This window comes from Periplaneta americana, chromosome 4, assembly GCF_040183065.1.
Source record: "Periplaneta americana isolate PAMFEO1 chromosome 4, P.americana_PAMFEO1_priV1, whole genome shotgun sequence".
Lineage (NCBI taxonomy): Eukaryota > Metazoa > Arthropoda > Insecta > Blattodea > Blattidae > Periplaneta > Periplaneta americana.
This window is the reverse complement of record NC_091120.1, coordinates 133,818,984-133,831,054: the sequence shown is the minus strand read 5'-3', so window position 1 is coordinate 133,831,054 and position 12,071 is coordinate 133,818,984. Positions and strand designations below refer to the sequence as shown.

At 33.1% G+C, this 12,071-nt stretch overlaps 2 protein-coding genes across 3 annotated transcripts in view; one reads left to right on the top strand and one right to left on the bottom strand.

Annotated features, from left to right (window-relative positions):
* The window catches only part of Csgalnact (Chondroitin sulfate N-acetylgalactosaminyltransferase), a 1,311,749-nt gene that overhangs the window by 333,783 nt on the left and 965,895 nt on the right, over nucleotides 1-12,071 (bottom strand). The gene's annotated exons all lie outside the window — the stretch shown is intronic.
* LOC138698869 (uncharacterized) overlaps nucleotides 1-12,071 on the top strand; it is a 58,648-nt gene that overhangs the window by 28,345 nt on the left and 18,232 nt on the right. Inside the window, exons 6-7 of one of the 2 annotated variants that reach the window (XM_069825075.1) lie at nucleotides 392-527; nucleotides 9,347-9,429. In XM_069825075.1, coding sequence (XP_069681176.1) covers nucleotides 392-527; nucleotides 9,347-9,429 — 219 coding nt within the window. The remainder of the gene's footprint in view (nucleotides 1-391; nucleotides 528-9,346; nucleotides 9,430-12,071) is intronic. The other variant, XM_069825076.1, reaches the window with a different exon arrangement.

Sequence of the window (12,071 nt, the reverse complement as noted above, 5' to 3'; positions counted from 1 at the left end):
TAATCTTCAAGAGAACTCCTTTGATAACGAAAATGCTTTACAAATTTGGTTAGATGACTTCTTGAACTCCAAACTAGCACATTCCTTAACATGCGGAATCGAAAAACTAGCCCAGCTTGGGAGCAGAAACATAGATAATATTACTAACATTTATTAGTGCAAGAATATGTTACTGATTAATTTTTTACTTCTATTCGTCTCAAATATAAACATTTGTCACAGCTAAAAAAACGTTATGAACGTTTGCATCAACCCATTAAAATTTATTACTGTTTAATTTTTGAGCAGCTATGAATAATTAAATTTAAGAAATCTCCTGTGAAAATAAATTTGACCATGAATTTAAATATATATTGCGCTGAAATGACTTCACTTTTCACTGCATTTTCAGACTGACAAAAAAGGAATTATACAAGAAAATGGACTACAGGATTTCATTTCGAAACACAATTCTCAAAAGCCCCTGAAGAACATTATATCTAAAGCTATGAAAGGATGTGTCGCTTCCGGATACAGGAATGGAAAACGTAAGTACATTATAGGCTTCAGTATTAAGTTATTTTATTTTGTTGAATAAAATATTAAATATATTTTAATGGAAATAAGTACATCCGCAATTGTGACGTTAAAATATAATGGTATTGTGAATGGAGATGATAAAATAACTTTGGAAATCTGACGAAGAAGAAGTAGACCTATGTTTCAATACAATCTATAGATCCTATAATAGTAATAATTCTGAAATATGTTCAGCGAGATATTTTATTCCGAGACGATTCTGTCCGACGCCGGGGTGGTATCCGGTGTGGCTTAGTGGATAAAGCATCAGCACGTAGAGCTGAAAACCCGGGTTCAAATCCTGGCGCCGGAGAGAATTTTTCTCCGTTCCATTACTCTTTCATCGTATGATGACGCAAAATATCTGCATGGAAATATCATATGTACTTCGGTACATTAAAATAATATATGAGATATTTTATATTTACAACAAATAACATAAAATTATAACTGAAAGGTACCTAACTACAAAATGGCCATTCCACTTGTCACGGATGTTACATTTTACCTAATTTCAAACTCTATATATTGAAAAAAAAACTTTGTCCAACTTTTATTATTATAATCAATTTAGAAGATCAGTAGCATTTTACAGAAAAAACGTTGTTGTATAAAATATATTATTATTGCAGAAAATAAAGAAAAGATTCCATCACAGACGTTACAAGATTAGTGAATTCATTTCACACCTTATTAACAAAAAGTATAGAACTCAGGTCTCTGCCTCAAGGAAAAACAGATTCATTCTAATGGTGCCCATGTGAAAGCTATGCAAATCTCATGGCATCCAATTAGTTCACAAAAACATAATCTGTAAATATTTTATATCTGTTTCTTCTATGTCAAGGATGTTACAGATGAGTTAATGTCCTTCATTTTTCCAGTTTAAAAATAACTGTGACATTTCTAAGTCTAAATATTTCCTTGAACTGTAACATTTATTGTTATTAACCCAAACTACTGAAACTTGATCCTTAAGCCCTGGAGTTAACAGTGAAGACTCTGAAAATATTTCTTCAACAATAGCTCATTCAAAAACATACATTTACAGCTGATGCTGATCTCTCTATGAGTAAATGCTGCAAACTTTAGGGGAACAAAACAGTACCTACTACCCAGACAAAACCACATATATTCAATGCCCATAAAACTTGTAAAATATTTACCTTTTGAAAACAAAACATTATAATATTTAATTTTAGAGCCTTATCTATGTCTGATACTTATATTAAAAAAATATTTCTGAAAAATACTGTTTCATTAGAATTCCCAGTTTGCACGGAATGGCCGAAAAGACAATTGGGCAACTGACTTTAAGGATAAAACAAATTTTATAGTATTTGACAATAAGAACAAAAATAGAGAAAACAGTATCATATAAGAATATAATCAAAGATCATAATATCTGTAAATTCAAAAATCGTTCATAAATAATATCTGTAATGAAGAGATCAAGTCTTTTCGATAAGAATTTTCTAGAAACAACAACGTTATCGCAAGTATTATTGCGAACGAGTCAATATGAAGCTATTTATTTTCTAAAGGTAATTTTGTCCCTGGGTTTTATTGGTTTATAATAATAATTTTAATGGTGCTGTCAAAATTTAGCTGTGTAAATAAATCAATCCATGTTGTTTTATGTTTGGTAAAATTTTGATCCTCTATTAATTAAAGCTAATTACAGACTAAAAATGAATGTGTTGGGGATAATTCTCATATATTTTGTTGCACACACTAGCAGATATACAGCCAGACAGACAGAGAGTAAGAGGGCAAACGCAAAATCATTCTTTGATGTTAGGGATGCTGAAAATTTCTTATTCACTGAAAATCTCGAAATATAATTTCTGCTACATATTTTCTCTTTATACTCTATAATGTAACAAAAATAAAAAAACGGCAATTCAACTTAGCTTACCTCTTTTGAATTTAATCAAGTTCTTCGCTTTCGAATGTTTTAAAGAGTGAAACACCTTATGCAGAATGTGTTAACAATACAGTACGTTAAACAGTTTGATGAGATGAGATGAGATGAGATGAGATGAGATGAGATGAGATGAGATGAGATGAGATGAGATGAGATGAGATGAGATGAGATGAGATGAGATGAGATGAGATGAGATGAGATGAGATGAGATGAGCCAAACCTTTCCCTTTCACTGCTATGCGAAAAATACCTCTCCGAGAGCGACCCGGGTTCGATTCCCGTCTGAGTCAAGAAGGATTTTGTGATGGACAAAGCGGGAGCGAGGAGCTTTTCTTGGGGTTCTCTCGTGTCATTATCATAATTCCACAAATATTTCACAAACACCTCTCACTGTACGATATCCCGAGGCAGGCCTCCAAACAAATAAAAAATGTCTCAAAGTTGTAACCTACTCATTTATGTTTAATAAAAGATATTATTGCTGCAAAAAGAATTAAAAATATATTAATATAAGAGAAATAGACATTTCTCTCTCTAAAACCTTAAAATAGCTTACAATTGAAGAAATAGGCATTTTAAACATCATTAAATGTCAAACGTGATATTATGTCAGTAGAGTTAGTTTTCGTAGAGAAAAAATGAACGTTTGGCGTAAATTCTGATGCCTCATTTTATTATAACATTATATTAGCCTATATACATTTACTGAGAAAAGAAGTGCTTATAATACTGATTTAAGATTATGTGGAGCACACGTTTTCCGTTATTAACTTCACACTATAATCAAACAAGAAATTAAGTTACATAAATAACGCCTTTGTTGTTTTGTTGACAGTTATATTTTGCTTAATTTATACAATAAATGCAGACAATGTTAAATTTCGTTTAATTTATACAATAAACGCAGAAAATGTTGTACATGTTTTACCAGTGTGAAATCTTGGCCTCAAATGTACCATGCCTATTACACTACTCAACAAGGTTAGTAGGCATTATTTTCGTTTTGAAGATTCAAACTGTGCATAGTTACAGCACGAATGGCCGTATGAGCTCGTGCAAAGGATCTTGTGTACATGAGTTTGTATAATTTATTATGCATCAATAAATGCACTTATCTATCTACTCAACAAGGTTTTCATAACATGGACAAGAATAACTATTTTTAAGCGAGTTGTGTCTCCTGATTACGAATATGGCATTGAAAAAGTGCCTACACGTCACATTCTTTCAGAAACTTATAATTTTTAGTTAGCGAATCGTATAAAAATATGTTAAAACCTAGCCAATTTGAAAGAGAGTCTTTTCTTTAACATCGATCTCTTGCACAATTATATATCATTTCCGTTCTTTTAAGTTACCATTTGAAACATACTTTCACTTTTGTGGGTTGAATGAATGTTACCCTTAGCGATGGTTTATTGTTTTATTACACTTATTATGCAGCTGCACGGAGGATAGGTCACATCTGGCTATAACTGACTAAGGGAAAGGAGGAAATACGGTCGCTGTTGTATCGCTAGACAAGAAATGAACAATTTAGCGATTAGTTCTGATTGTGGAAGTGTTGTGAGCTGTACTAGTTATTCTGTAATAGTGTTAAATGGATAGCAATCGTCGTTCCTGCAAAAAATTTCCCAAATGGTTTCTGCTATGTTTGTGGGGAATTAACTTTGAAATTACAACGTCCACAAATAACAGACAATACAAAAAAGGCATATTACTTGTATTTTCGCTATAAGTGGGTGAACAAGACAAAAATTGGGCACCACACGTGTGTTGTGTAACATGTTACGTGAAGTTAACAGAGTGATTGCGGGGGAAACATAACAACATGTCTTTTGTGGTTCCAATGATTTGACGACAGCCCACCAGTCATCTGGAAGATTGTTACTTCTGCACTATCAAACCACAGGGATTTTCGAGGAAAACTAAAGATAAAAGTGTGTATCCTAATTTCCCACCAGTCATAATACCCGTGCCACATTCTCCTGAACTTCCTATACCTATCCCTCCGCCCAGTGGAGAAGATTATGTCATTCCAAAGGAACACGAACTATCAGAATCCTTAGACTACCTTTCAATTTCCGCTGATCCCACCTACATTCCCGAACATCATAGAACATCACATCTGATACGATAGGCAGAACGTAATGACCTAGTTAGGGATTCAGGTCTTTCCAAGCAATACGTTGAACTATTAGGTTCTAGATTACAATAATGGGACTTATTAGTAAAATATACCAAGATTTCCATGTTCAGAAAACGAAGCGATAACTGACTAGTTATTTTGTAATGGAAAATTCTGTTTGTGCCTTTCAAAATGTGAACAGGCTTATGGATGAATTAGATATTCAATATTTATTTATTTTTATTTTATTTATTTATTTAATAATAACATATACATAAAAACGTTACATTAAAATACCCCGAAAGAGCAAAGCTCGTGTTCGGGGACAGTTCCGTTACATAGATACACATACTTTGTAGACAAAATACTTAAGAAAAAAGCTCACATAAAGATGATAATAAAATTATTAAATAATAATACTAGTAATAACTGAGTGAAAAAAGAGACGATGTTTAGATTGATGGATTAATATTAAATTATTATTAGTAGTATAATTAGTGCAGGTCATGTTGATATAGTAACCAAGATAAAATAGAAAAATACACTTAGGATAGAAATAAACTTGTTTTACAATACATGGTACATAATATATATACAGGGAAGTCTGTCATATAAATTTTTTAATTCTGAATCTGAAAATTGCATTGCTTAAAGTAGTCAATTCTGGATGAAATTTTATTATCGAATTATATAGCCGTGGACCATAATTTGTACTGTGTAGTAAAGCAGCAGATGTGAAATATTTAGGTTCAACTAATTTAAGAATTTAATTTCGTCTTGTATTATGAGCATGTGGCTGAGCTACAAATTTCATTCTATTATTATGATAGAATTTCATTAAAGAGTATTTATAAATTTGGTCAATTCTAAAAACATTCAATTCGGAATGGATCAAATTTGTTGGATAATCGAGTCGCCTTTTCAAACAAATTTTGATTATACGTTTTTGCTACATAATTAGAGGAAAAAGAGCAGTTTTTGTAATGCCTCCCCATCCAGTTATACCATATTGGATAACAGATTCAACTATAGCCAAATAAACCAAACGTAATACATGAGTAGGCAAGTAATGGCGAAGGTTTACAAATTTGTAAATTGTTTTACGTAGCCCGTTACATAAAAAAGGTGATTTGTCTATCCCATTTCAAGTGCTGATCAACAATAATTCCCAGGTATTTCACATCTACAGATTCTTTCAGGCAAGGGCATATACAGGTTGTTGAGAGTTTACAAAATGAGTTGTGGATTATTAATTTTAAATGAGAAAGTGATTTCAATTTGTTTAATCCAGAGACTGTTAAAGAAAATGGCACCAAAGTAGTTTTAGTTATATTTAGAGATAGCAAATTTGCATCAAGCCAGGTTTTGATCAAATTTATACCCACATTGGCACGTTTACAAGTGTCCTCCCAAGTTAAACCACTGAAAATCACCACCGTATCATCAGTGTATGAATAACAGGAGCCATTATGTACTTTCAGTTCAATGTTTAATAAATCATTAATATATATTAAAAATAGAATAGGACCTAAAATTGTTCCCTGAGGGACACCTATATCAATATTTACATTTTCACTGATATTATCATCAATTATTGTTACCTGAGTTCTTTTGTTTAAGTATGATTGAAATAACTTATGCGCAATACCCCTGACTCCTATATCAAATAATTTGTCCAGAAGTAAACGATGGTTAACCATGTCAAAAGCTTTCCTTAAATCTAAGAAAATCCCTAAACATTTAGAACCGTTATCAAACTCCTGCATAATTTTACCAGTGACTTCAATAATAGCGTCATCCGTAGATAATTTATTTCTGAAGCCATACTGATGTTTGGACAGAATTTCATTTTTCTCTAAGTAATTTATTAATCTGTTTTTTAAACATTTTTCTAATGTCTTTGAGAAGCTAGAGAGCAAGGATATAGGTCAATAGTTATTCAGACTTTTTCTTTCCCCCGACTTATGGACCGGTACAACTACAGCATTTTTCAGAGATTCTGGGAAAAGTCCTTGGGTGAGACATAGATTGAATACATAAACAAGCGGTTTTAATATATGTTTAATGATAATCTTTAATGTGTTATTTGTAATTTTGCCGATTCTCGGTGAGACATTATTTTTTAAGGATTTAACAATATTATAAATTTCTTCTTCGGTTACTGGTGATAAAAACATGGAGGAAGATGCGTGCTTATTATGGCCACTACAATAATTTTCCGTGTTAAATGCCGATTTGTTGATGTTCGATGCAATGCTATGTCCTACTTTTGAGAAATATTTATTAAATTCATTAGCTATGTCTTTTTTGTTTTTAAATATTTTTCCCTCTTCATTTAAAATCTCTGATATGATACTATTTTGGTTCACATTTACGTCTGTGGCTTCATTAATAGTTTACCAAAATTTCCTAGGATTATTTCGATACTTCTGAAATTGAGATTGATAATACTGAGTTTTCATGTTTCTTATAATAAGAGTTAAGGTATTTCTGTATTCTTTTTTAATAATTTATTAGATTTATATTATCAGGTTCTTTTCTAATATTTCTGGCTAATTTGTCTCTTACACGGATTGACTTAATGATACCTGTTGTGATCCAGGGTTTTATTCTTCTTAATTTACAAGATACTTTAAGGTAAGATACATCTGTGCTTATGTCTATATAATTAGATATTAAATTTTGGAATACTTGAAAGCATAATTCGGCATTTTCACAGTTAAGCACGGAATCCCAATTTTCATTTTCTACAAGCGAAATTAGCTTATTGTAATTTATGTTTCTTTTTATATGGAGAGGATACTGAGATGTATTCGAGTTTTTAATTCCAAATTCGAATAATGCAATAACTGCATAGTGGTCGGTAATAGGACTACAGAAAACAGCAGGTACAAATTTCCAGTTACTCTTTGTTTTAAAAAATATGTGATCAAGGCAAGACTTAGAATCAGGCCGAGTAATAGAGTGTAAAAATTTGACAAATCCATATTCGTGTAAGATATTCATGTACCTATTGCCAGTACTGTCTAATTTGTCTTCTAGAATTTGTATGTTAATGTCTCCAACAATGATTTGATTGCTTGTGTCTTTATAATTAAACAAAAACAGTTCAAAATTGTCTAAAAATTCATTTATACAATTGTATACAATTGAATATAATTCATTAATATGGAGACTGTTCAACGATTCATCAAAACTAAGCTTAAAAGCAGTTTTATTGCACAATGGCAGTACAAAACCTTCCATCAGTGGCTCAATCAGTCACTATGAAAGAAACTTATGAAAACATGTCACTAATATTGAATGCAGTAAATTTTAATGAACATCGCTTGGCAATTTGTGGAGATTTGACAGTAACAGCTTTGTTGCTTGGATTACAAGGAGAATTTACTAAGTTATGTTGTTTTCTTATGTTTGTGGGACAGTCGAGCAACAGCACAACATCATGTGATGAAGAACTGAGCATAATGTTAAATATCCTCCGCTAGTGGAACGCGAAAAAGTACTTCTTCCTCCACTGCATATAAAACTAGGGCTAATGAAAAATTTTGTGAAAGCTCTAGATCAGAGTGGAGAAGCCTTTCAACACTTAAAGACCTTGTTCCCTAAAATCAGTGATGATAAATTAAAAGAAGACATATTTGTCGGTCCAGAAATTATAAAGCTTTTTAAGGACAGGATTTTTTGAGAAAAAAAAAACTTAACCCCAAGTAATTACCAGCATGTAAATCATTTGCATCAAAGGATATTTTAGGGAATCACAAGTCAGAAAATTATCGCTAATTAATAGAGACGTTACTAAGAAACTACAAAAAAAAAATGACCTGGAGTATGTCACCGAAGATCCACATCTTACATTCACATTAGGACTTCTTTCATGAGAACTTGGGGGCTGTAAGTGACGAGCAGGGAGAGCGATTTGACCAAGACATTGCTACAATGGAGCAACGGTATCAAGGAATATGGCATCCAGCGATGATGGGCGATTATTCATAATTTTTAAAAAGGGAAGATTCCAGTTCTTATAAGAGAAACAATGAAGGTATTTTTTTATCTTTCTCTATTTTATTGCACGGAGAGCGGTTTTAATAAGCTTAATAACTGTATCAGTTTTGTCATATCTAAGCTGCCCTTGGAAATGTTCACAAAAAAAATTAGAACAAAGTAATTTTTAATAGGTTAAAAACCTATTTTTCAAAGTTTCAATCAAGTATCTATAACAAAAAAGTGACGTGTTACGAACTTTTCATTGTCATTTTTGTATTCAGGGCATGCAAATTAGTTAAGATAAGCCTATTTTATTAATGTTATGGAAAAAAGTTCAAATTTGTTGAGTAGTGTTATTTGTCAAATTCCTCATCAGAGTTGTTTAACAAGGAAGCGGAAGGCTATGCCACCAATTTAGCTGTTACCTCGTTATTCGCAAATTAATATATGATAATTTTTAACAATATTGTAGCATATGAAATCGCCGTAATTCTCAATGAAATTATGTTTACTCAATTAAAGGAAAGTAATTAATTTCCTATTCTCAAGGAAAGACTTATACGTAGGCCTAGTGAATTGTCACTTGGTGGAACAGCCCCTACATATCCAATATATTTTTTTCTTAACCTGGAATCCTCTATAGGCTTGTATTTTATTTTGAAATACATAGCACATATTTCTCACAAATATATCGTTTTAATATTCAGGGACTAAATGTACGATGTTTATCTCATCTTATTTTTCAGGGTATGCTACGAAATGGAAGGATACAATATGTAATAAGACTGCAAAATACGCAGCAAACTGTATAGTAAACCATATATTCGTGGTAAGTAAGGAAATATAGTAATTACATTCAATATTAGTTACACTGCATCAGTTTTTAAATACAAGATACGGTTGAAAAGTTTTGAACACGAGCACAAAATTATTGAAAATTTATACTTGATGGGAATTTGCGCATCGTGTGTCTTAATAAAGGTAACAACGTTTTCTAAATTGAGACTTGTAATTACATAGCCTACGCAATAAGCTTTCGAATAGCCCATATCTGTAGGGTAACACTTAGCATGACCGCCCGCGAAACTAGTGGGTCTGCGTTCAAATTCTGGTCGAAAAAAATTACCCAGCTGGGGCTTTTGAGAGGTTTTCTCCTCAAACATTAATTGAAGCAGAATTTCTTAACGTTCGGTGTTGGACCCTGGAATAATTTCGTATTCCTTAATTTCAATTGTATCTAACATCTTTCAATAGTTTCAGATCGACCGAGGAAGCATTAGATGTACTAATGTGTTTCGTACAGATGGAATATGTCAGAGAGCTGCAGTAGTCCCAAGGGGACGGACAGTCTCTCATAGCGGACTGCGTCAGACCTGACTGACGTGTAGTTGAATCGACAGATAACACCAGAGTGAATAATGCGATCTTCAGTTCAATATAGCACGTAGCAGGATGTAGTAATGTGATTTTCGAACAGATGGCATGGGGATTGATCACACGGACTCTGTCGGACCTGGGTGTTGTAGCTGAATCGATAGATGGCACCAGGATGAATAATGCGATCTTCAGGTCAATATAGCACGTAGCAGGATGTAGTAATGCGATTTTCGAACAGATGGCATAGGGATTGATCACACGGACTCTGTCGGACCTGGGTGTTGTAGCTGAATCGATAGATGGCACCAGGGTGAATAATGCGACCTTCAAGTCAATATAGCACGTAGCAGGATGTAGTAATGTGATTTTCGAACAGATGGCATAGAGATTCATCACACGGACTCTGTCGGACCTGGGTGTTTTAGCTGAATCGATAGATGGCACCAAACAGTGAACCATGATACTTAAGGAACGCGGTCATATGTACTTCAACAATCATCCCCATAATGAGGAAGTCGTCACAATAAGCCTTCCTACTTGAAAGGTACCTTAATAATCAATGATTTAATAATAACCATAAAAGGCCAGACTACGTACTCTAAGATTCTGAGAAGCAGAACAAATTTGAAATTTTCCATACTCTATTTCTAATCCATTTCTAAGAATATTCGAACAACTAGAAGTATTTCCTCACTGTCCATACAGTCCAGACATAACAATATTTAAACTAATTTGAAATCCTTCCACACTGTCTTCACAATCCAGATCTTATACTATTGGAACAAATTTTGAAATCATTACACACTGATCTCACAGTTCAGATCTACAGGGTTGTTTCCGATCTCTGATAACGAATTTGAATGACATCATGTGCGTCAGGAATCACACCGACAGATGAATTGCGGCGAGAGGTGACAGACCAGTAGTGAGTGATTTCATAATCAGTAGCAATGCCCAAGAAAATCGAGCCTTTTATGAAGGGGTACATAAAAAAAACATTTCCGATGCCAAGTACAGTTACGTGAAAATCATAGGAGTCAGCAAAAAACGTGGTTTCGTTATTTCCAAGAAAGGCATCTTATGTGTACCTAATAAGACTGGCAAAGCTTGGATAGGATTAAGCAAATCCACCCCTCGTCACAAGTCGCCGAACCCCACGAGATGATATAAATTAATTCCATTCGATTTTTACCAGTCTTATTAAGTACACAGAAGATGCCTTTCTTGGAAGTAACGAAACCTCGTTTATTGCAGGCTTCCTTTATTTTCACTTGACTGTACCTGGCATCGGAAAGGTTTGTTATGTACCGTTCCCAAAAAGGCTCGATTTTCTTGGGAATTTCTGCTGTGAGTCTCCGTGCATTTGACTATGAGATCACTCACTACTGGTCTGTCATCTCGCGCCACAGTTCAGCTGTCGTGTGAATCCTGACGCACTTGATCTTATTCAAATTCGTTATCAGAGATCAGAAACAATCCTGTATTACTATTCGAACTAATGTTTCTCCCTTCCACACTGCCTTCACAGCCCAGATCTTATACTATTGGGATAAATTTTAAATCATTACACACTTATCTTACAGTTCAGATCTATTACTATTCGAAAAAATGTGTTTCTCCTTTTCACACTGTCCTTACTTTAGAGGAAGAGGGGGCATTCTGGAACAGTATTTCAGTTCACATTTTTTATTCACATCCATTATAAATTTTTTTTCAAGTTTAATTCGCACAGAATTATACGACGTTACATAATAAACACTTTTTATTTTTCGGAAATTACATATATCTGAAGTGAGAACTATCACATATAACACGTTCAAAACTATTCCGTGTATGGGGTATCTTGGAACATTCAAATCTTCTGTTTAAGTAGTAGTTTATCCACTCGTTTCAAGAAATAGTCACATCCAACACTAAGAATAACTATTAAACATATGATATTAAATTATTATAATATTTCTTTTATAACGATTTATTAAGGGGACTAGATAACATTTCCATTACACTTGTGCGTACTTTTAATTCATTCATGTAGAAAATCTATTTTCAGTCACTTGTGAAAGAAATAAATCGATATTGTTCATAAAGACAGTA